This window comes from Typopeltis vanoorti, chromosome 1, assembly GCF_054136105.1.
Source record: "Typopeltis vanoorti isolate ZY-2024b chromosome 1, IOZ_Tvanoo_1.0, whole genome shotgun sequence".
NCBI lineage: Eukaryota > Metazoa > Arthropoda > Arachnida > Uropygi > Thelyphonidae > Typopeltis > Typopeltis vanoorti.
The window spans coordinates 143687332-143714432 of NC_143549.1; the positions used below are offsets into that span (position 1 = coordinate 143687332).

The 27101-nt window shown below is 35.7% G+C and overlaps 1 protein-coding gene across 3 annotated transcripts in view; it reads right to left on the reverse strand.

Annotated features, from left to right (window-relative positions):
* LOC150110500 (microsomal triglyceride transfer protein large subunit-like) overlaps positions 1-27101 on the reverse strand; it is a 208889-nt gene that overhangs the window by 134545 nt on the left and 47243 nt on the right. Inside the window, exons 3-5 of one of the 3 annotated variants that reach the window (XM_090394204.1) lie at positions 18461-18657; positions 9513-9740; positions 1768-1884 (exon numbers count right to left, since the gene is read on the reverse strand). In XM_090394204.1, the coding sequence (XP_090250330.1) occupies positions 1768-1884; positions 9513-9740; positions 18461-18657 (542 nt within the window). Of the gene's footprint in view, positions 1-1767; positions 1885-9512; positions 9741-18460; positions 18661-27101 lie in introns of all 3 variants that reach the window. The other 2 variants (XM_090394194.1, XM_090394213.1) reach the window with 2 other exon arrangements.

Below are 27101 nucleotides of genomic sequence, written 5' to 3' on the forward strand. Positions count from 1 at the left end.
AGGGGTGTACAGGATATGATAGTACTACATGAAAAATTTGCATAATTACTAACTTCCTATCTACAATTTTCCTCCAAATCAGTCTGTTATCTGTCAAGATTCCAACATTATCAGATCTTTTATTTCTTTCTAAGGCACTTTTTTACTGTATCAATCCGCCTATATCTTGGTCTTCCTCTGGGTCTTTTTCCTGCCAACTGGGCAGAGAACACTTGTTTTGCTAATCTTTCCTCGCGTATTCTGTTTACGTGACCATACCACCTGAGTTAGCTCTGCTAATGCATTCCTGGATGCTAATAACGTCAAGCTGTCGATGTCAAGTAACAATGTAGTGAATTTCAATGATATTAAAACTATCCTGTCTTATTACCCATAAGAAAGATTCTAATTCATTCACTTCATTCTCACTTACTTTTGCTAATGTTCTGATATCCTTTCTTCAGTTCCTTCCTAAAGTCCAAATTTTTATTATAAATTTTTTTCAGAACTGTTATACCTGTGGTCTCTAACTAGTCTTTTACTTCTAACTCATTTCTTAGATTCATAAGTTAATGATGATTTGAAGATTGTCTTATATATAGTCAGTTTCTTGTATATACAGTTTAGTTTAGTGTTATGGCAAATTTTTATCTTATTCCAAAAATTCTGTTCACTCTCCACTATACCAGTTTTGTATATTCTGTTGTATATTTTGTTTGGTTTCGCTAAAGTGGCATTTACTTCCATATATGTTGCTAATACTAGTTTTTAAGTGTGTGTATTCGAACTGATGATTTTTTTTGTATGACTGTGTGGGAGTTTGTTAGGATTTTATTGTCTCAGTAATGCATCCAACTGTATTGATTGTATTCAACATGGTGGCCATCAGTTTTAGCACCTCACCCGGCCCACCACCATTTAAAAATTGCATTATTCACATCAGAGTTGATGATTTCGTAGCTGGCTATGCATGCAGTATGTATGCATCCCATTGTTTAAAAATGTGACAGGTATGGGATAGGAATGTGTATGCGTGTGCATGAAATGTAGGTAGTGGGAGGTGCTAGGAGACATAAGTATCTTGATCTTGGAATTTATTGGTAGCAGAGATAGTGCTTCGGAAATGGGTGAAATTCAATTTGTGGATACCAGTAGTATGTAAAAAGTATGTTGTAGTGCGGAAAGAATATTAAAGATATACATATGGATTTAACCCTAAGCAGAGTAGCAGATGGAGATGATCTGTCTGATGGCATGACTGTGTGTGAATGTAAATTGAAAGCAGGATGTGTGGAGAGAGAGAAACAGAACTGCTGAGAAAGGAGATGGAAGGAATGAAGACTGAATTGAGGAGTTTGAATGAAGATCTTAGGAGGATAGAGAGGTTGGTAAGTGCAAAAAGAATGAGAGTATGTGTAAGAGAATCACATTAAAGAGCAGGGGAGAGAATGGGAGAGACAGGAGAAGAGTGGAAATTGCAGAAAGGCAAGAGAGTGTGGGAGTATAGATACATACATTACTTAGTTTAAGAGTTACTGCTGTGACTCTTTAACTAAATAATGTAGCATTACATTTTCATTATGACAGATGCATAATGAAAAAACAAATTAGTTCTATAGATAGCAATTCCAACATTTTGTGGTGATCCTTAAAATCTTTAATCTAGACAATCCTGCCTAGAAAAGGTTGCTAATATTTCACAGGTGAAATTGCCATTAAAAAAAAAAAAAAAGACATAATTCGATATATGCTTCAAATTAGAAATCACTTTTACATCGATGGATCTACCTGACTAGAATCAGAAATTCTTATTTCCATCCCATCCCTCTTGCAATGATGCTGAGTTTTCTTTATCATTCTGTTTCCTGACTTATAAGAAATTTTGCATACACCTGAAGCATCTTCCTAAACAAAAAAAAATATTATCATAAATATATAACCAAAATAATCCTACATTATTATTTATATTATAGTGCTCTATATTAAAATTGTATATAGAAGCTATACTAAGACAGAAATGTCAATCAAAATATCAGAGAGGAATAAGAAGAGACACTCAGAGAAGTGTCAAGATAAGGATGCATTATATCACTAATTTTAAAGAAGAACACTTAGCAGAGAACAAAATGAGCTACAAATAAATTACAAATCAAACAAAAATGAAAGTCTTGCAGTGGAGAGGGTTCCTAAGGAGTGGAAATAAAGAAAAATAATACCACTCCACAAGCATAGTTCTAGGCCAGAAGTTTCTAATTATAGACTGGTCTGTATATCTACGGTTGTGGTCAAGTATTGGAGAAAGTGATTAAAAATAAAATACAGGATTTGGTTGATGGGCATAGGAGTCTATGATAATCAGCATGGTTTTTGTGAAAGAGAGGTCTTGTTTTAGCAAGCTCTTACATTTTATGATAGGGTGATGAATGTGTTGGAGAAGGGAGATTCATATACAGTGATATTCTTGGACTTTGCAAAGTCATTTGAAAGATTACCACATGACAAATTAGTGTACAAGCTGCACAATATAGGACTAGCAGATTGATTAGATGGATTCTGTTCTTGGACCCTGCTGTTTAACTTATTGTTAATGATTATTTCATGTGGATTGTCCAAGGATCTTCAAATGTTTGAAGATCCTTGGACAATAACTGTATATGAAATAATTCTACCTGCATTGTCAGAATTATCAGGAGCATTTCTGACATTAATTCTTTACAGGAAGATTTGAATAGACATTTAGTTTTAATATTAATAAATGCAAGGTTCTGCACTTTGTGGTGCAGAGATATCAGGCTGCACACTGTATTGGTGGAACCACGTTTGATGAAATGGAAGAGATTCGAGAGGAATGATAGTAGATGGTGGATTAAAGTTCTGCGAGCACATTGCAAGAGTTGCAAGAACAACACATTATACTGATACTATGATTAGAAATACACTGACATGTAGGGATACGGAGATAGTGCCTCTGGATAAGGTCAGACTGCACACACACACACAGACTACTATGCTCAAATTTAGATGCCTGGTTTTCATTGTGGTGTGAAAACTAGACTGGATCCAGAGATGAATGACTAAAGGGATATTGCAAATGTGGAGTGTTGATTATTGCAGAGTGGTTGAGAGAATGTAGATTGCAGAGTTTGGTGGAAAGGAAGAAAAGAGATGATATGATAAAGGCTTCCAAGTTAGTTAAAAGGTTTTACCAGATTAATGCAGAAGAGATTAACTAAATTAAAAAGAGTGGAAATTAATTAAAAAGAGTAGAAGGTAAGATGAGAAGAATGAGAGGCCATCCGTGGAAGTTGTGTAAAGATGTGGTGAAGAAAGGTGTGAGGAGTAAATTTTTAATCAGAGAGTGGAATGCACTGCTGGAGTGCATTGTGAATAAGGAGGGAGAATGTAAACGATTTCAAGATTCAATACAATAGACATGTTACTAGTTAAGTGGAGCTCCTAGGATGAGTCTACTTTTCTGTCGAGGTTACTGTAATAATAATAATAATGCACTATGTAAACTGCAAAAAGAATATAAAATAGATATTTTTAAGAAAATGCAAAAAATAAAATAATAATACCAAAGGGAAGGACACAGGAGTAAAATAGCAACTGAATAAAAGTAATATTTTAATGCAGCCAACTTGCAATTCCTCTGCTGAATCCTTCTAGGGAGTAAGTATTTTATGTCTGTAGAAGTCTGTTCTTGGGGGAGACTACACTCCTACCAGGCACGTCCCCAGGGTGACAGATGGGGGGAGGACCCAAATGGGTTGCTCTGAATAAAGAGCCGTGGACCAAAGGATTTAGCAGAGGTATGGCAAGATGGCTACATTATTATGCCAGTAACTTCCATGAGCCAGAGAAAGTCTACAAACCGAGATAGTGCTACTGCATATGGGAGACAGCTTATGCACCTACTTGAAGACCACACAGAGTAGGTGAGAAATCAGCAATGTGGTCAGCAAAGGACGTGAAACACATAGCCACCCTCAACATAAGATCATTATACTGACCTGGAAAATTGCAATTAGTCCAGGAAAATTTAAAAAGACTGAAATGGAGTATTTTAGGTTTATCAGAGACACATTGGTGAGGAGATGGATTCATGGATTTACCAGAAGGAAGACTACTTCTCAGGAAGAAAAGATAACATACACAGAGAAGGAGTTGCATTAGTAATCGAGAAGAAACTTACACACTCAGTAAATGAAATAAAACCAGTGTCTTCAGGAATAATCACAGCCAAATTTCAAGCAAAAGAAAAAAGTCAAGCAATTAAAATAATCCAAATATATGCACCAGACAGTAACCATTCAGAGGAAAAAATAGAAAATTTCTATGAAGAACTACAACAGGAAATAGATAATTCCAAAAATAGAGAACTCGTGATAGTGATGGGAGATTTTAATGCTAAAATAGGACATTTCACAGCAGACAAAAAAATATGTGATGGGGAAATTTGGATATGGAGAGCTTAACGACAGAGGAGAAAAATTACTCCACTTCTGTGAAGCAAATGATCTAATGATCGCAAACACGTTGTTCTATCAACACCCTAATAATAAATATATGTGGACATCCCCAGATGGTAATATAAAGAACTGCATAGACTATATCATCATAAACAAACAATGTAAAAGATCAGTAAATAATGTACGAACATTAAGAAGCTTTGATTTCAACATTGATCACGAAATATTAACTGCCAAAGTGAAGATAAAATGCAACAAGAAAAACAATATCAGAAAAGAAGAAAACATCAACCTATCAAAACTAAAAGATAGCTCAAGCAGAAGTCGATTTTTAGAATGGATATGCTTGAAATTATTTTTCACTATATTATTTCAGGAAATTACAACGTACTAGGATATACATTAAAATAAATTTTAATATATTTCTATATTTCAGCAATGTCACGCTGCCATTTTCAAGAACTTAGGTACAAGATATGTGCACGCAGGCACAGCAGAAACAATAAATGAGTAAGAAGAATGAAGCTATTATTTCTCCTAAAGTCCTGATGGTGCCCTCTAGCGGGCGATGTTGGTATTCTTGGGCTATTGGGCTGAAGATCTTCTGATGTAGGTTTCCCAATGAAATTGACACCCTCCATCTTTCAGAACAGTGGAAAATACTGGGAAGAAGGAAAAGAAACAGTGTTATCAATTGCAAAAGACACTCTAGGAACCAAACCCAAAATAAACTAACAGTGGATAACCCAAGAAATCCTAGCTACAATAGAAGAAAAAAGAGAGGCCAAGCTACTTGTAAACCAACAAAACAATAAAGAGAATAGAGAAAAATACAGAGCACTAAAAAATAAAGTTGATAATCTCTGCAAAAAAGCCAAAGAAAAAAGGTTAGAAGAAAAAGCTAAGAAATGCCAAGAAGCATACCAACAAAATAACTTAAAAGTCTTCCATGACACTATAAGAGAAATTACAAAGGAATTCTCAATAAAAGCAGTAACAATGATAAACAACAAGATGACTGAAACAGGAAATATTGAAGATATAAGAAAAATCTGGTTGAACTATTTGAAGACTATCTTTCACCAAGGAAACAAAACTACAATGCCAACAATAGAAAAAAATAACAACCACCAAAAATTTCAAGAAGTTAGATATGCAATAAAACAGATGAAAAACAACAAAGCACCAGGCACTGATACTATCCCTACTGAACTGTGGTCATATGGAGACAGAACATCAATAGAATATTTAACAATCCTATTCAATAAAATACTACAAACAGGAGAGATCCCAGATGACTGGAGAACTGGAAAGATTATCCCAATATACAAGAAAGGAGACAAAAGGGACTGCAGAAATTACAGACCAATCAATTTACTCTCCCACACCTATAAAATATTCTTAAGAATTATACAAAATAGATTAAAAAAACACCTATGAAGAACTGATAGGAATAGAACAAGCTGGTTTCCGAGGAAACTATTCAACAATAGACTAGATTTGGTTTTCACATTGAACCAACTAGCAGAGTTCAGCTGGGAAGGCCATAAAGAACTATATTGTTGTTTTGTAGACTTTAAACAAGCTTTCAATAGCATCAATAGAGAAATCCTTCTTAAAGTTTTACTAGAAAAAGCAATAGATAAATATATAATGCAGTTTCTGATAAAATATTACTCTAAGACAAATGCAAGAATTAAAAAGGACACACTCACAACAAAACCCATAGAGATCCAAAAAGGAGTAATGCAAGGATGCCCATTATCCCCATGCCTATTCAACATATATCTAGACGAAATGACTAAACAAGGCAATAGCAATGAGCCTGGAATCAATGTCAATGGTTTAAACATAAATAATATCAAATATGCAGATGATCTTGTCCTTATTGCAAGAACCCCAAATGAACTACAAATATTGATAAACAAGCTAAATGAAACTGTAAAGCATATGACATGACAATAAATATACAAAAGACAAAAGTGATGAAAATAGGGAGGAACAGAACTACCATCTCAGCCACCCTAAATGGAGAACAAATAGAACAAGTAGACAACTTCATATATCTTGGATCAAAACTAACAGAAACAATAGATGACCTCGAGACAATCAAACATAGAATAGTGATAGGATGGAAAATTTTCTGTAATTTTCCCATGGTGGGAAAATTACAGAAAATCTGGAAAACAAGCAAGATATCTAAGCAAGCCAAAATCAAATGCTTAAGAAAAATAAATAGAACAAATTGGATAGAAAATAAAACAAACAGCACAGTAAGACAACAATTATTGTATAAAAATACAATAATAGAAAAAATTAGAAAACAACAACTGAGATGGTTTAGCCCCACTGTACACATGGATGCAGACAGACTTCCTAACATCCTAATCAATATTTTTCCAACTGAAAAAAAAAAAGAAGACCCAAAAGACCAAGAATTACCTGGCTGAAATTAATAAAGAACATTTCGGGATGCAGAACATATAAGGAACTTTTTCGAACAGTAAGTAATAGAGAAGAGTGGAAGATCCTGCTCAAGGGAAGACTCAACCCGTCTTAGATGAAAGAGAAGAAGAAGTCGTTTTCACAAGGCCAGTTCATCTATTCTGAGGGACAAAAAAATAAAATAAAATAAAATAAAAAAATAAAAAAACCTCTATAACTGTATGTGACTGGCTAACTCACCATTTGAATGAAAAGACCTGATCAAGTTTTTTCATCATAGATTAGATTCAAACCCATAGACAAACCTTTCTAACTGAAAAGGTTCATCTACACTCAATAGACAAAACATTAGAGATACCTACCTAATAGCTTGTCAGTCCTCCTCTAGTGTGAATAACATTCTGTACTCTCTGAGGCACTGACTCCACAAGATGCTGGAGAGTTGCCAGAGGTAATTGCAGTCATATCTATTACAGCATTGTCCACAACTGCACTTTAGATGTTAGTCCCATATATATATGGTTCTGATGTCTTGCTCTACGGCATCCCAGAGAAATTCAATTGATTTAAATCCACAGACCTTGAGGTTGCAATGGAAGGTCCCATACTCAGATGAGTGTTCTTCGAGCCATGCCTAGGCAGTGGTTGTGAACTGATGGGACAGCGCATTGTCCTGCTGCAGGATGTGTGAAGGCCATGAAAGTGTGTAGGTGAATAGCCAGGATATTCTAGTACCTTGCAGCATTTAAGGACTTCTCCAGACACACTCAGGGACCTAATGTATCACATGAGAAGGCTCCCCAAACCATCACAGAACCACCACCACCACCAGAGTTGTATGTTGAACAGAGGTGACATGGCATGATGGGGCATGGCCTCATGCTGTCGACGCCTCACCTGCACCTTCCCATCAGCTCGGTACAACTAATAACGGGATTCATCAGAACACACAACTCTGGTTCACTCTGCAGAAGTCCAGTTTTGATGGTCCTTACAACAGACTGCCTGATGATGAGTTGTCAACAGTGGTACACGATTAGGACGTCAGCTCCCATAGCCCACAGGGTACGCCATACCATTTGCTTGCTGACACTACATGGCCCTCTAACATTGAAGTTGGATGTGATTTGCTCTGCCATTGTCCTGCAGTTGGTCTGTATGAGACTGGACAGTCTATGTTGATACACCCTGGTCATCAATGGCATGTGGTCGACCACCACTTCCTTGCTGGGCACTAGTACATCTGGTGATGATATACTCACAGTAGACTCTTGATATGGTTGCCCTCAAAAACCCTAGGGTTTTTACCACTTGGGTGATGGAATGACTAATCTGTCTTGCACCAATAATACATCCATGATCAAAGTCACTACAATTGCCACATTTACCCATGTTCATCGATTGCAATACACTGTTGAGAAGCCCCAATGTCTGCCTATTTACCATTTGCATTCAGTCTGGGTATGTTTCACTCTGCAGAGTTGACACTGGAATACCAGTGTCAACTCCCCATCACCCCTGTCTCTAATATTTTGTCCGCTGAATGTATACCAACTGATGGAGGATCCACATAATGAATAGAATAGTTAAATATAACAAAGTAAATGAATTAAGAAACCAGATATTTAAACTCAACATAGTACAAAATGAAACCAAAATTCTATATAAAATCCTGTTCAGAGCTTATGTAGCTCAGTCAGTAATAAAAATGCTTTGTTGGATAAACAGTTTTGAATCCTGTTTGTGACACAAAGAACCTTTTTAAGGACTTTTCTACTGAAGGTGAGTTTTCCCCTCCTGAAAACTGATTTATCATGCAAAGTCGGATAAACAGAGATTGAAGATTTGTGGGTTACAGAAGTTGGTTGATCAGCAGATAAGAGAGGATATGATAGAGATATATAAGCTGTTTGTGGGGAGATTATAGGATTGATGTGGACTGGACAAAATATTTCAGGGCATGAATAACGTGAGGAAAACTAAGTAAGAGTGTGGTTAGTAAGAGAGTGAGAACTAGATTTTTTGCTTGGAAGGTGGTGAATGAGTAGAATAGATTGTCAGAGGCAGTTGTGTGTGTGTGTGCTTTGTAAGTGAATGATTTCAAGACAAAATATGAGAGATATTGTACAGGTACTGATAACTGTTTTTTTTTTTTTTTTTTTTTAATGGACCACTCACAATGAGTCTCTGGACTCCACAGGTGCCTGTATAATAATAATAATAAAGTTTATGTAATGCCATTATAGTGCAATGGTTTTGTAATGCTTCTCATAGCTGGAAAGATGAGGATTCAAATTCCACCTGAAATTAGAGAAATTTTCTCTAATTTCAGTTGTCATTCTAGCTCAGATTCTTAGAAATTAAGGAATCAGAACTTTTCTCTTACAAAACAAGGAAATGATCAAAGAACAGATATAATACACCAAAGTCTATGAAAGGTCAAAGAACAAGTAGCTAAAATAATAATCCACAAGATTATCAATAAAGTGCTAATAATTATTTAAAACTAATATTCTGAATAGTGTTTTCAAATGTACATCCATGTGCTAACAAGTGGATGTACATTTAAATATACATAATTATTAGTGCAAACTTAAATGCAAAGAAAATCCTTACTTGAACAAATTTCCCAGTGCTATCTTTAAACTGAAGAATACTTGCAATGCCTTTTTTCAGATTAGTTAATATTTGTGTTTCTTTTGGAACAAAGACTTGTTTCACAGTTCCATCATTCCAGTGCACATAAATTGCAGAGATGGAGAGATTATCCAGTTTAGAAGTATGTTTGACAAATCCCTTATTAGGAGCATGACGTACAGAGACAAGAAGCTGTGGTTTGATCATCTAAAATAGAATAATGCAGGAATATAAGTCAACACCAAATATATACTACAATAAAAATATAACATTTAAAATAATCTTTATATAATATCAGCAGCATAATTCAATGATGACTCATTTGAAAATATCTGAAATTGTTTTCAAATGAGTACTCAATTTTCAATGTTGTTTTAATGTAACTGAAATTGTAACAAACAACTTTATTCCTAATGTCAAAAAAATTAGAAAAACTTTTTTCCTAATGTTTGAAACATAGTGGAATCTCATGAGCACAGTATTTCTCATCATATCATTTTTCTGCTTTGTGCTATCTGATGGCAAGCCAATAATAAAATTTGAATTTTCATACATGCATTTTATTGTAACAAGTGGTGGCTATAAATGTTTTTCTGCAGTCCAACATGCTGTTAACACTTCAGTTATCCTGGTTTTTGCTTTTTTTTTATGTTCTGTTCCCTCCTCCACTCAAAAAAAAAAAAAAAAAAAAAAAACACCTACTATTACTCAGATAATGAGACTTAAGTCATATTAATGAAAGCCAAAACCAAAACATAATTCCACTGATACACAAAACATAAATCTGATGTGTCTGCAAGTGGAATCCCAAAACCGAAATAAATACTAACAAAAGTAATAGCTGGTGCCCATGGGAATTTTCCCCACCTCTGGCGGGGAAAAAATCCTTACTACATCAAAGCTAGAGTCATGTTATCCATTTGGTTACAAATCATTAAGATTTGTAATTTGTAATTCAATTCAATACATGGAAGGGAAATAAGGAAAGGACTTAAGTGGTGATATACAATTGTTTGCTGATAATGCAAAGGTGGGAAGAGTGATAAGAAGTAGAGCAGATGTTGTAGCCTTGCAAGAGGACTTGAAGAGACTGTCTGAATGGGCAAGCGTGTGATGATGTCAGTTTAATATAGCAAGGAAGTATAAGGTTTTAAAATTTGGGAGGCAAAGATGAGTTACAGAGTATAGGATTGGAAGGGATATCTTAGAGAATGTGAAGGAGATGAAAGATCTGGGGGGTAATGGTGGATAAGTACTTGATATATAGCATTTTGCTAAAATTGTGAGGAGAACACAGTGGATTATGTGAATGATGCTGAAAACATTGACATGACATGTAGAAGTAAGAATGTTACAATTCCATTGTAAAATTGTTCAAACCACCTATGGATTACTGTGCTCAGATTTGGCCATCTAGTTTTCAAAAGGACGATGAGCTCTTGAAGAGGATTCAGAAACAATTCACTAATTCAGTTTCTGGTCTCTGGAATGTGGAGTATAAGGACAGATTGTGAGAATGCAAATTGCAGAGCTTGGTATATGATATGAGAGAGAGACATATAGGTTGGTAAAGGATAATTACCAGATTAATGTGGATGAGATTTTTCATAGAATGTCTGGGACAGTAGGAGAAGAAGAGGCCATTCCAGGAAGTTGTATAAGGAGGATGTGAGTAAGGAGTAGATTTTGTGCATGGAGAGTGGTGGGTGAGTGGAATGCATTACCTGAGAATATGGTGAGTGCAGAGACAGTGAATGCATTTAAGTCAAGTTATGATGAGCTGTGTGTGTGTGTGTGGGACCTCTACAATAAGTCTCTTGACTCTATGGAGGTCTAATGATGATGATGATAATGATAATAACAATATATTAAGCTAGAGAGCAATATGCTCTCACATAATTACTCACAGATAAATTAGAATAAAAACAGTATAGATAAGGGCTGAAATTATTATTATATATGTCCATGGAGACACCAGTGTATATATATTTCCATGGATGACCCATCTCCCCCTCCTACACTATACCAAAAAAGTCATCAGTGTCAATCCTATAAAATCTCTTTAATAACTCATATGCTTCTATCATATCTTCTCTCTTATGCTTAATCCTAGTTTTTGGAGCCCACAGACCTTCAATCTATTCTCGTAGGAAACATTCCATAGACCTAATTCAATCTTTGTCACTCACTTCTAGATCCTCTCCACCACTTGCTGAAGGAATTGATAGCCCGACATATCACTTAGCCAAAAAATTAGCGGCAACACTCAAGGAGTTGGTAGGTCATTCCTCTTCCTATATCAAAAACACACACACTTCATAAACATCAAAGACATTACATTAGAAAAAGATGATTTATTAGTCAGTTTTGACGTCTCTACCCTCTTTACGAATGTCCCAATCAAAGACACAATCCTTCTCCTACAGAACAAATTCCCTCCAGATATCACGGCACTTTTTGCGCATGTATTACAGACGGGTTATTTTGTATGGCAAAACACCTTCTACTTACAAAAAGAAGGCACAGCCATGGGCTCACCATTATCCCCCCCCCCCCACCATTGCTAACTTTTACATAGAACATTTTGAGCAACTTGCCCTAGATTCCTCCCCTCTAAAACCTAAAGTCTGGCAAAGATACGTTGACGATGTTTTCGCAATCTAGTCCCATGGCCGCAGACATTAGACACATTCCTTAGCCACCTAAACAAACAATACAAACGCATACAGTTCACAATTGAAATTGAAAAACACAACACATTTCTGTTTCTAGATACCCTTGTCACACGTCTTCCCTTGGGCAATCTTTCCTTCACTGTTTACCGAAAACCGACACATACGGGACAATTATATACACATAAACTCCTACCACCACCCAACACAAAAACTAGGTGTCATCAACACGCTAAAAAACAGAGCTCAGACGATTTGTTCCAGTGAACAGGCACTGAAAGATGAATTTAAAATTATCAGTAATAACTTACAAAAAACAGATATAGCCAAAACACTATAAACAAAATTCTCTACAAAACCACAATAAAAAACAAAGACAAACTGGACTATAGTAAAACTATAACCATTCCCTACATTAAAGGAATATCAGACAAAATAAACAGAATACTACAAAAGTACAACCTCAAAGCCACCTTTAAACCTCCTGCAAAATTAAAAAGCTTACTCAACTCATCCAAAGACCCACTCCCTCCACTATCTCACCCTGGAGTATACCGGATTTATTGTACTTGCAACATACCATATATAGGAGAAACAGGACGCACTATTCCTATTAAACAAAAAGAACATAAATGACACATTAAATATAATAATTATGGTGAAGCTGGCCTTTCTGATCATGCCCTGAATACTTTACACAGAATTGACTGGAAAACCACCAGCTGTCTACATCACACTAGAACATGGTATGAACAGAAATTCAAGGAAGCCTGTGAGATTATGAGCAACCACCCCAATCTGAACAACAATGATGGTTTAAAAATCCCAAACATATGGAAGGTATATATTCGACCTTCCTCGCCAAGAACAACTACAAACAGGACTGTAGAAAATCCAGTATTGTAAATCAAAAATAAGAATTGTAATACTAAAAATAGGACAACAATTGTTTCTGAAAGAAACCATCTAAAAGAATGTTTATTCCTGTCATTGTAAAAATAGAATTTAGCTTGATGTAAAAATTTATTTTTTATTTTATTTTATTTATTTATTTTTTTTTTCCACCAAAGGTCACGCCAGTAGAATAACATGTGATCAAATCATTGTTTCTCTAGCTTACAGTTAATGATGTAACTCAGTTTGTCCTGTATATTTATGTACGCTCCAGATGATGATCTTGATGTGAAGATCGAAACGTCAGGATAATAAAAAAAGTTTTTTTTAACACGGTTGTAAATTCCATAAAATTTTTAAAATGAAAGTTTTTGTTTTAATTTATCTCTGAGTAATAATGTGAGAGCATGTTACTCTCTAGCTTCATATAGCTCTATGATTTGTAACCAAACAGATAACAGGAATCTAGTTTTGATGTAGTAAGGTTTTTTCCACCAGAGGTCAGGCCAGTAGTGTTAGTGATTGACCAAATTAGTGTGACTTTAGCATATGAGGGGTGCTTAAGGGTCAAAGCTGTATAACTGAGAGGAGAACTCCACATAGCCTTTAAAGGAATGCGGAGAACCGACCAGGGCTTCTGACCTAATGTTCAATCATCACCTTCTTGTGGTGCACCCTCTTGGGTATCTAACTGAACGAACGAGGATGGGCTGGCAATTTGGGATTTAGCCGACCAAATTGTATTCTTATTGGTTAAATCAAAATAAAAAATGATGGTACAACATGACATTCCAGCTGGGGCATCACCTGGTTAAACAAGGCCCCTGTTGTTTTCGCCAGGGAACCAGGACGAACAGCGAAAAGTCAGCTACTGGAACAAATCTGGAAACACACCCCAACTCAACATCACCAGAGTTAAAGATCGGTACTATCAACATAAGAAGCCTGAATGACAAAGAAATGGTGCTAGCTGAGGAATTAGATAAGTACCAGATAGACATAATAGGGGTGACTGAAACAAAAAAGACAAAAACTGGTGAGATCTTTCTGAGCAATAAATGCAATATGTTATATTCAGGCAATGACAATCAAGGAAAAAGAATAGCCATAGTATTCAACATTAAATATGAGGCTAATCTTCTTGAATGGCAGGCAGTGTCAAGCAGAGTGATGTGAGCAAATATAAGAATGGGGAACTGGACAAAGAGACTTATTTGTGCCTATGGTACCACAGAAGGCTCTACTAAGGCAGAAGTAAAGGAATTTTTTGATGCTTTAGAGAAAGCAACTGACACAATGAAAAAGGAAAAGTTGGTACTCATTGGGGATCTAAATAGCAGAGTAGGAAATGATTCTCAGACATACAAAAATATTTTGGGAAAATTTGGAGAAAAGAGCAAAGCTAATAATAATGGCAAATATCTGTTGGATTTCTGCTCAGGACATGGACTGGTTATTACTAACACCATGTTCCAACATAAAAATGTGCACAATTCACATGGAGAGAAGAGGCTAGGAATAAGAAAAGTCTCATTGACTATTTATTGTTGATAGTGATGTTTTCCCACTGGTGCAGGACACCAGAGTGTACTGAGGATTTGAAATTGGAAGTGATCACCATTTATTCTTGAGCAGGATAAAATTGAATTTCATATTCAAAAGAAGAACATGTAAGAAAGTTTTAAAGAGAATAAAAGTTAAGTAGCTCTCAGATGTCAACTGTAGACTAAAATACACAAAGATTATTCAAGAAAAAATGAGAGTGTTTGAGAAAAGGAACCAAACCTTGGAGATTCAGTGGCAAGCCTTGAAGAAAACCCTGATTGATTCAGCCAGAGAGGCATGTGGCAAGGTTGTTTGCAAGGATAGAAAAATCAGAACTCCGTGGCAGACACAGGAAGTTAAAGAGGCAGTGAAGGAAAAGAAGAAAGAGCATACCAAAAGTTCCTGGCAAATAAGTCAGCTTTTGCTCTTAGAGAATACAGAGAACAAATGTAAGAAAGCGAAACACTGTGTAAAACTAGCTAAACAAAAGTCATGGGAGGACTTTGGCAAGAACATAGAAAATAAATATCAAGAAGTGGCAAGTTATTCTGGAGGTTGTTGAAGAAGCTCAGAAATTGAGGTAAGAGTGCTGTAAAAGGAATTAGAGATGATAAAGGTGACATGAAAACTGGAGAAAAAGATATCCTTGATGTATGGAGTAATTACTTTGAAAAATTGCTAAATGAAACAAGCAGTGATGACAGCACAGTGGCAAAAAACACTGACCAGACATGCAATCAGGAATACATATCCATACTTGAAGTAGAAAAAGCCCTCAAAATCCTGAAATATGGAAAGGCAACTGGAGGAGTAGATGATATTCGACCAGAAATGCTCAAGTATGAAGGTATAAAAGTCTTATTTGCTACAAAATGCAAAATGCTGCAGTTGTATGTTGGTCAATGTGGCATTATATCAAGCAATACTTAGTTTTTATTTGAAATGTAAGTCAGCAGTTAGAATTGAAGGAAGTATAGGACGATGGTTTAATGTTAAATCTGGTGTCCAACAAGGATGTACATTATCCCCTCTGTTATTATCTATATGGATCACATTATTGAAGGAAAGTACTATTAAATCTGATATCAAAATTGGAGATATTAATCACAGCTCTTTACTATATGCAGGTGATGTTATACTTCAAAATAAATCCAGTCCAAGACTGCAAGATTCCCTGACTAAATCTGAAATGCCGGCTATAGAGAGAGGCTGAAGAGATATGGACTGCAGAGTTGGTGGATAGGAAGAAGAAGAGAGGTGATATGATAGAGATGCAGGGCCATCGCCAGATTAGACCGTGCTCGAGGCAAACAATTAAATATCACCCCTGATGGATTATAAGACAAAAATATAAGAAAATCACCAATTGCTATTTTGTTTTTATTACAAGAGAAACATTAATACAAAATGATTACATAATAATATTTATTAAATGTTTGCTCTATGGGGATATCTGTTTATAAGCTCTTCTAAATTTAAATTATAATCTACGTCTGCCTTTATCGATATAGTTGTTACACCAACCAATTTTTCTTAGGTCATTGCTGTTCGCAAATAATTTTTAATCAGTTTAAGCTTGGAAAAACTTCTCTCCTCACTTGCTTAGCTAACAGGAATTGTTAGCGTAGCGATGGCACCTACCACAATATGGCTGAACAAGCGCCCTTATTAAGCAGCACTGTGAGGCAGGCTGCCTCTATGCTACACTCTGTCGACAGTACTGTAGAGACATTTAAGTTAGTGAGGAAATTTTATCAGATTAATCCAGAGAGGATTATAAAAAGAGTAGAAGGTGAGAGGGGAAAAACCAGAGGTCATTCCTGAAAGTTATGTAAAAATGTGGTGAAGAAGGGTGCGAGGAGCAGATTTTTTTACATGGAGAATTGTCAGTGAATGGAATGCACTGCCAGAATGTCTTGTTAATGCAAGGAATGTCAACAATAATAAGCCAAAGACAATGAAAATAGGCAGAAGCATTGAAAATATCAACTGCATCATTGAATGGAGAACCTATAGAACAAGTAAAACATTTCATCTATTTAGGCACGATTTTTAGTGAGGATGATATATTAAAAATGAAAATAGACAACAGAATCAACAAAGCTGGTATGGTAGAAAGTCAACTGAATAAATTTATATGGAATAAGAGTGAAATTAGTCAAAACACTAAATTACCTGTATACAAGACAGTGTTCAAACCAATTTTAACTTATGGATCTGAGAGCTGGGTTAGAAATAAAACACTTGACCAAAGACTACACCACAGATAAGAGAGTTCTGAGAAAGATTAGGGGCATGAACAGATGGCATCAATGGCAATATCATATTAAAAACAAGGATACTAGGAAAGAACTTGACATTGTTAGCATCCAGGAATCTGTTAGCAGAGTCTCAGGTGGTATGGTCACTTAAACAGAATGGGAGAGGAAAGATTAGCAAAAACAAGTGTTCTCTGCCAGGTTGGCAGGAAAAGGACCCAGAGGAAGACCAAGATATAGGTGAATTGATACAGTAAAAAGTGCCTTAGAAAACAGAAATATAAGCTCTGATAATGTTGTGCTAACAGGTAACAGATTGATTTGGAGGAAAATTGTAGATAGGAAGTTAATAATGATGTAAGTTTTTCATGTAGTACTATCATATCCTGTACACCCTTTGAGGGATACATGTCAGGAATTGATGACGATGATGATTTACCTGCTACTTATTTTTATTCTTTTAATTTTTTTTTTTTTCAGCACATGAATGGTGGGTGTGGAATTGGTTTCCAGTAGACACTCCAGCTTTTCTCTTACAAACATAAAACTGACCCTCAACACAATTGGTAGTCATCACATGTAAATTCAGGTATAAATATGAATTGAGGTTCATAGAGTTCATGCCATTTCCACCCTAGATGGACTAAACTACTTAGTGGAAATCCTGTACTACTACTAATGATGATGATGTCATCTCCCTTAGAGAAGCATACTTTCATTATAATAGATTAGCGAGGTAAGTGGGAGTGAAATAATCTGCTTTCAGTATACAATAAGAGTAGTCATGAAGAAATTTCATATATAGACTATTATTGCACCTTCAGTTGAAAACGTTCATATAAGGATTCCTCTTGTCATGATGAGAATCAAACTTGGTTCCAACTGAAGGTACGCTGTCGTTCATTCTTCTGACTGTACTACAGAAGCATTTAGGAGATACATCAACTAAGAATTGAACCGAAGCCACTTGTATGACAGAAAAAAATTCTGCAGCTGAACCACCAACAGAATGAATACAATGAAAACAAAACCTCCTTAGTTCTGCATATCAATGTCTTTCTCATTACTGACATCCTCAGTAATGAGGATCTCAGTAATCCTCACAGATCTGCAATATGACCTTAAATTTTGCATCCTTGTGAACCATCACCAACAAATCCATTATACCTTCATCAAAATATCTATAACAATAATACAAATTAAAATTTTAAATAAATATTTTATTAATGAAAAAGTGAAGTACATTGTATTAATAAAACAAGAAATGCTTAAACAAATCTAAGTTGAATCAATCTTTCCATTAAAGTCTGGATTCACTAGTAGCATATTTTGCATCAGCCAGTGAAGGTTTGTCGATTGGTAGAGCCTCCGCTACTAATGGCTCACACAAAAAGTTAAGCAAATTTGAGCGCGGTTTGTAGTTGGAAGCGGAACAATCGTTCTATGCTGTCGGCACACTCTCCCTTGATAAGTGTTTGAACTCCCTGGTGGTGTCACATAATAATAATAATAATAATCAGTATATTTATATATAATTCTGTACAAAACAAAAACTTACTTCAATTTTGAGAAGTTTTTCTCTTGAATTTGCCACATTTTGCCACACACAAGTAACCTTTACAATTGAATGGACTTCATATCCAACATCTCTTCCTACCAAAGGACTGCGACTAGTAATATTTGAATCTTCATTAAGTATAACAGAGAATTCATATTGATAGGTATATGTGACACTTGGCTCATAAAACTGTGTACCTGCTAAGTGAATAAAAAAATATGGATATATATATATATATATATATTATCTAACTGTTGGGTTTCCGGGTAAAAGAAATGCAAAATCATTGTATGTATCCACAATAAACTTTCAGTGCTTTCAAATATTAAAGGAAAACATCAAATTTCAAAGATAAGCATATATGAATTAAGTTGACAGATTAATACACATTTCAGTCAAAATATTCCAACCACCCTATTATTTCACCACTGGCCATTCCACCCTGCCAGATAGCACTCATATCATGGTGAAAAAGGTGCTGATCAACATGGGAAATGAACACAATCTGGGGAAAAAAAAGCAAGTTGTAAGATATTGGTTGAAAGGTGGCAATATCAAAGAAACTTAAAGGCTTTGAACATCAATGTCATAAAGTAAAGTACATGTTCTCTTGTCCCCTCAGGCAAAGACAAGAAATTGAAGGTTGAGAAATTTGAGTTTTCCAGCACATGTCCTTTGATTCTATCTCAGTTCTGGAGGAGTAGAGATATTTTCCCTTCTCTCCAACAGACAACTCCTCTTTCCCATCCACTCTAGGATCTTTTTTCTCTTCTCTCCAAGAAATCAGAGTAGAAACTTTGGCTCATGTTGTGTTCAGTGTTATTATTGCACACTTTGGAATACTGTGTTGCATCTTCTGATGTTATGGGTACTGGACAACCTCTCACTACTCTCCATCATGAGAAAGCTGCTTACTATGCTGAAAACCAAAAAGACCTGGTGAAGCTACTTTAAGAATACCACATGATACCAAAATTTACCTCTATAACTGTATCTTAAAAGATATAATGTACAAATTAAAAAGCAGTGGACAGAAATCCACTTCTGGATTTCTCTTTGGCTCTGTGGCCAAAGGAAATGGTTCCATATGCTGCTATGATGTCAGTGGGTGACCCACTTATTCATGTTGTCACTAGCTACATATCCATCCCATTTCTATGTAGTATTATGTCAAATGCCTTCCCAAAGTACAAAAATATGGTAGTGTGGCCATTCTTCCTTTGATCCAATTCAACTGTCGCTATATTATAGAAAGTGAGTAAATTAATAAAGGCTAGTAATTGTTTAAGTACCTTAAACCATCACATCTAAGATACTGACTAGTCTATGATTTGTAACCTCCATCTCAGAATTTCCTCTTAAGTAATGGAACTATCCTGTCCACCTTGTGGTACTCACAAGGTCAACTACGCAGGCGTTGACTGGTGCGACTAGGCAAGCACTGCAAAAATCAAGTGGCATTAACGAAATACTTATCGCAAATGATTGATGTCATGAGTATAATAATAGGTATGCATAGCAAAATGTGAGAGATGTGTTTGTGGAGAGAATGAACAGGAAATGAGAGAAAATGTCAATTTGTAGTAAGTGCAATATATTATTAGACCATGAGTTCATGAATGTGAAACAGACTAAAAAAATAAAAGATGGTGTAAATGAAAGAAACGGAAATGAAATGAAAACCATTGAAACCAAGGAAGTGAAAAAATACAAGAATGTAGAAGCAAAAGTTAGTGATAAGGGAGCAAAAGAAAGTATGAATGAAGAAACAGAAGTAAGGTGTGACAGAACAAGAGGTAGCAAGACTACGGGAGCTACAGAGACTGAAATTGTCGGAATGAAAGATTTGATGGAACAGTTATTGAAAATGAAATGAAGAATATGCAAAGTGATATTAGACATTTAGTGGAAACTAATGAAAGTGTGCAAAAGAATAGAATAAAAGAGGTGATGAGTGATTCCAGGATAGCAGTGCATGGATATTCCATAATTAGAGGATTAGTTAATGAGAAAGTCTATAAGGTCTGCCATCCAGGAAGGAGAATGAGTAGCACAATTCAGACATTGGATATGAGGAAGAAACGAGCAAGAGAACTAGTAGTAGGTACAAATGATCTAAGTGGACATAAGGAGCATGTGAGTGCAAATATCAAGAGGTTATTGAGAAGAGTGAAAGATAACAGTGTAGTCAGAACGGTTGACTGTGTGGAGCCAAGTTATGACACTGATGATTGAGATGGAGAGTCAGAATCATGAATGGCATGCTAGCAGAGTGGTGTGAGAAAAAGGAAATACAGTTTGTGGATGTATGGCATGTGTTTGAGGGAAAAATGGAATTGTACAGGCATGATGGGTCACATTCGAATGGCTTTGGAGTGAGTGCACTGGAGAAAGTGTTGCTAGAAGGAAGTGCAGTGTGTGATGCAAGCAACAGATGAAGTAAAAGATCAAGAGATGTTACCGAAAAAGCAGTTCTTGGCAGTGGAAACAGTAGTAGTGTGAGGGATGAAGAGAGAGAACCGAAATGCAAGAGGAACAGGGAAAGGGAGGGGGAGATATGACATAGAGAAAGTGGATGTTGAAAGTAGCAGTGTATGGAGATGGAGTATATTGCAATGTGCATGGGGAAGTTGAGAATGAGCAGATATATGTAATAAGCGGTGATAAAGGCAACTGGACAAGGGCAGGTGTGGTGGGGAAATCACAACCAACAAGTGGCTCAGATAGGACTGGCTATAGACCTAAAATGAACTGCTGTGTTTGTTTACAAATGTCATAAGTATCAGAAATAATGGAGATGAAATGGTTTCACTGATTGAGTTTATTCGCCACAGAATCATTGGAATAAGTGAAACATGGTTGAATGAAGATGATATCCTAATGGGAATAGAAATGAAAGGATACAGTATTTTCCATGAGGATAGAAAGGACAAGAAGAGAGGAGGAGTGCTGATGATGATAGCAGGAGAATTATGTTCACAAAAGTTTTCTCCCCATAATTTATTCGCCTTGAAATCATTGGAATAAGTGAAACATGGCTGAATGAAGATGATATCGTAACTGGAATAGAAATGGAAGGATACAGTATTTTTCATGAGGATAGAAAGGGAATAAGGGGGGGGGAGAGTGCTGTTGATGACAGCAAGAGAATTAAGTCCACATAAGGTTGACATGAAAGAAGGAAATAGTGCAATGGTTATGAGGAAGTATGGTGTAACGTGGAGGGTTGAGAGAAAGACATATTTAGTTGGATGTTGCTATAGGCCTGGGAATGTGGAGGGTAGTAATGAAGAAATGTACAAACAACTTGGATTAGTGAACAAAGGAAGGATAATTATTATGGGCAACTTTAATTATGCTGGTATAGTTTGGAATGAAGAGATAGCATTTGAGAATAAGGAAAATGTCTAGAGTTCTTGAGAGATAATTATCTCAGGCAGTATGTAAAGGAAGGCACACAAGGATCGAGAGTTTTAGATTTGATCATTTCAGCAGAGGATGTAATTGTGAGTGGGGTATCTCATTTTCCTCCAGTTGGTAAGAGTGATCATGAAGGGATCAGCTGGGTTGTAGCTAACCATATGTAGACTTCTGTGAAGAAAGCATAAATGTGGAAGAACAAGGCTGGTGATTAGGACCAGCTTAGCTTGGAGCTATAGCATGGAATGAGGAGTTGAGTGGAAAGGAAATAGATGCTGCTTGGGAACTGACAAAGAAATGCATAACATAATCAATGTGTGAATGTATTCTGACGACCAAAAGGGTGAATAAGATAACATAACATGGATTAAAAATGAAGAGCTTAAGCATGAAATCTGGAAGAAGTAGGTACTTTGGAGGCAAGAAGAATAATGGTAATAATCAGTTCTGAAAGAGGAAGGTCACTAGTCAGTTTTGGGACCATTGTTGTTCAGTTTGTATATTAATGATATTGGGATGGGTTTAACTAGTTATATGCAGCTGTTTGCAGATGATGTAAAATTGGGAAGAGCGATGCAAAATCAAGCAGATGTTATGGCCTTACATGAGGACTTGAATAACTGCATGGATGGGCAGGTAAGTGGAAATATCAGTTCAATGTTGCCAAGTGTAAGGTTTTGAAATTTGGTAAGCAGCGATGGGATGCAAATTATACAGTTGGTGGGAAATCTTTAAAGGAGGTAGAGGCGATGAGAGATCTAGGAGTGATTGTAGACAAGGACCTGAAATTTTCAGGAGCCACCCTGCACAAGTTGTGAAGATGTCACACTGGATGACGGCAATGATGCAGAGGACATATGCAAAAATAGAGAGGTTATGATGCCATTGTATAAGGCCTTGGTCAGACCTCATACGGATTACTGTGCACAGATTTGGTCACCATTTTTTCATGGTGGTGATGAGAATATGTTAGAAAGGGTATAGAGAAGATTCACAAAGGTGATCAGTGGTCATTGGAATGTGGAGTAAGAGGACAGATTGAGAGAATGTAAACTGCAAAGCCTCGTAAATAGGAGAAAAAAGGGGGGGGTATGATTGAGACATATAAACAAGTTAGGGGTTATTATCAGGTTGACATAGCGATTTTTCATAGAATGCAAGCAGGATGTAGAACAAGAGGCCACTGCCAGAAATTGTATAAGGTGGCTATGAGCAGAGGAGTGAGGAACAGGTTCTTTGCATGGAGTGGTTGGTGAGTGGAATGCATTGCCTGAGTGTCTGAATGTAGACACATTGAATCAGTTTAAGACATGGTTGGATGATCAGTGTGTATCTCCCATGATGAGGCTCTGACTCCATGGAGGTCAGATGTTAATAATAATAATATATAAAAAATAAGTGTCAGTGACTATGTCGTTGTTGATAGCTATATCTTCATGATGGTTCAGGGAAAGTACATACAGGGAATTTGAAGTAGGAGGCAATCATTATTTAGTTTTATTATTATTATCATTATTACATGACACCTCCAAGGAGTCCTTGGACTCATTGTGGGAAGACATGCTACTTAACAACTCACTATCTCCTCTACTTAATCCTACTACAACACTACTACCATCTACCACCTACCAGTACCACGAATAGTATTTTATCTGTAAATTGCATGTGACAAACTAGGCCAATTTGTCTGCATGCAGTATGAAAAACCTAAGTTCCCCAGGAGAAAAATCCTGCTACCTCCATATGAGATTGGCTAACTTGCCTTCAAACTAAAAAAAAAAATCATGAAAAGATTCCTCTCATCACAAGAATTGAACTCAGGCTTTTATAATTCAAGGGAACAATGTCTCATTGTTCTTCAAATTGCACTACAGAGGTTTTGAGCAGGATAAAAAGGAATATTATATTGAATATTGAAAAAAAAAACATGTAAGAAAGTTTTAAAAGAATCAAAGTAGAACAACTTTAACATTTGAAAATCTAGATTAATGCACCTCCAATTAGTTCGTAATTTTTTTTCTATACCCAAATTCGATTAGTGCAGCAATATAGATCTTAAAAATAAATGTTACAGATTTTAAAAATTTTCTATCTATACATTCTTTATGACTAACTATTTTAAAAAATCACTCACCAGGATGAAATAATTTAGTTAATGATTTAAAACATTTTACATTTATTTTTTAATAGCATACACTATTTTCACTATGTTTCAAATTTACTGCCTAAATTTATGTCGTCTGCTAATTACACAGCATTTTGCTGATCATATTTCATGCCTTGTTTTCCTGACTTTATTTTACAGCATTTATCCAACCTTTAATCATGAGTAAAAGAATTACTGAACAAAAAAGTGGAAGTGTGAAAATAATTTGAAAAATAATCTCATCAGAAGAAAAACTTGAAATAATAAAGAAAATGAACAAGGTGAGTCCAGAGCAAAGATAGAACAAAAACACAAAAATGGGTGAATCAACTATAAGAGCAATTTTAAGCAAAGCTGCTGAATACAAAGAGAAAGGTAAGGCTACTTCAAATTCATCATGCATGCAGTCAAAAAACTTGGAAAGAAAGAGCTATCAATGATGGAAAACAAGAAGAATTCCATGCTAGTGCTGGGTGGTTTGAGCATTTCAAAAAGAGAAATAGCCTACATAATGTTCTAAACACAGGTGAAGCTGCAAGTGCAGATAAGGAGGGGGGCTGCAAATTATCCAGAGATTTTGAAGAAAATTATGGAAGAAGGGGGGGTGGGGGAGCCACGATGGCCAAAAATATTTAATGTCAATGAAACCAGCCTTTTTTTGGAAGTGAATGCCTTCCAAGACTTTTGTCTAAATCAGAGAAATCTCAGCCTGATTATAAAGTCACAAAATCAAATGAAATTATTGCTAGCAATATGCAAGCCATTTGGAAGCACATTCTTCTACATTGTGCAAATGATTTTAGAGGCTTTTCAAATGAATCTAAGTTAAATGAATCTTATTCTGAGAAATTGAGTGATTCTGACCTGGTAAATTTAGACGCACAGCAGGAAGATCCTGAAGAATATGAAGAAAATTTAATCACTGAGAAGCCCAAAGAGGTTTTACAGAAACAATTTGAAAATATTTTTCGTACAATCGAAGTTTTTAAGCAGCAATGCTTAGAGGCTGACCCTGATGAAGAGAGAGAAGAAGTAAAATTTGCAGTGATAGAAGAGGCAACAGGGTCATACCATAAGTTGTATGAAAAAAGAAACAGAATGCCCACCAAATTAGGTTAGATCAATTCTTTATTAAGAAGCAAAATAATAAATTTATATTATAAATATGTTTTATTGTCTTTCAGCTTCATGAGAGGTAAATTTAACTAGGCTCTGAGATATACCCTAATTCTTTTATAAAAAAATTAAGGGTCAAAACAGAAATTTGAGGAATGAATTATACTTCTTCCCATAGGTTATTATATTTGATTAGTGTGTTTTCGATTAATGTGCTTGTTTTAAAGAAGGCATTAGGTGCATTAATCTAGGTATTGCTGTATATAATTATCAGAAGAAAAAAAAAGCCTGCATAGCTCAGCGGAAATGGCATTTGCATCCTCTGCATTGGGCTGCCTGAAGAATGACCTAGGTTCAATTCTAGTCGCCAACTAGAGGAACTTTATCTAAGCCTTTCTTTGAGTGGTTCCTGAGTTAGTTAATCTCTGGCATGAGCAAGTGGGTTCCCCCCCCTTAAATCTCAGGTTTTCCATCCCATAAACTGAAGAAAACTGACCATAGAATCCACACTATTTCAGACAATAACATATTAGATTAGAGATCAAGAGATGGCAACACTTGTCAGTCATCTTTTCACTGGATGCCTCTCATAATTAGTGATATCTTGGGTCAAATATCTCTGATTGGCTACTGAGGAGATGAACTGTCCCTTCGGTCTCCAAAAGATAGATAGGGGTAAAATGGTTTTGCCTACTCCCTATAAGGAAATAAAAGGTGTTAGCTAATGTTTTTAAAGAAAAAATGAGAGTTAGAAAACAAGAATCTAACCTTGGAGTTTTGTTGGCAGATTCTGAAGACAACACTGATTCAGCGAGAGTCATGTGGTGAAGTTGTCTGTAAAGACAGAAAAATTAGAACTTCACAGTGGACTCAACAAGTTAAATAGTAGTCATGGAAAAGAAGAAAGCACAAAAGCTTCTAGCAAATAAATCAACAATGTACTCTGAGAGAATACAAATAAAAATGTAACTGAAGCAATGTAATGTGTAAAAGTAGATAAGCAAAAGTCACAAGAAGACAAGCTAAGCTTGTAAAACAGAATGGTGCTGCTCTTAAAATACCAAAAGTAATGTCTTAATTTCAAATTAAATTATTATAAACTGAAATTTTTGAGTACATTATAAAACACACAAATTTAAACAAACCAGGAATTCTTGGAAGCAGGGATGAGTTCAAAACAGTACTGAATTTAAAACTGAGCCAACAACTAATGAGATTAGAAAAAAAAATTGGAAGACGAGATTCTTTGCAAAGTTTTTTTCCAATCTCACTGAATTTTCAACTCAATTCAAATAATACATAGCCTACCACTGATATAAGACTAGTTAGTCATATTTCTAATGTTAGGAGCCACATGAAATATTTCAGTTTTCCATATACTGTATGATCATGGGAAGACTTTGGTACGAATATAAAAGAAATACCAGGAAGCTAACAAAATATTCTGTTAGCTATTGAAAAAGGAGAAGAGTATAAAAGGAATCCGAGATCATAAGGATGACATGAAAGCTGAAGACAAAGTTATCCTAGATATTTGGAACACTTAATTTGAAAGATTGCTACATGAAACAAGAAGCTACAGAACAGTCAGAGAATGTAATCAGGAGTACATATCACTGAATTGCTTAAATACAGAGGTATAAGTTTTACAGTGGCTACATTGCATAATTCTGACAGCCTAGTTAGATCAATTCCGAATAATTGAAGCAGAGCTCTCATAGTTCCCATCTATTGCACCCTTTGATCAGAAAAGATCTGAATTCGAGTCTCATCATGATGAGAGAGAATCTTCATATAGACTTTTACAAATGAAGGTGAGTTATCCAATCTCATACATCAGTAGCAGGGTTTTTAATCTTGCATGTAGGTAAACAGACCATGGGATGCACACAATTTACAGATCAAAAATACACATATATTTATTATTGTATTTGGACCTGGAGGTAAAATATTAGTTAG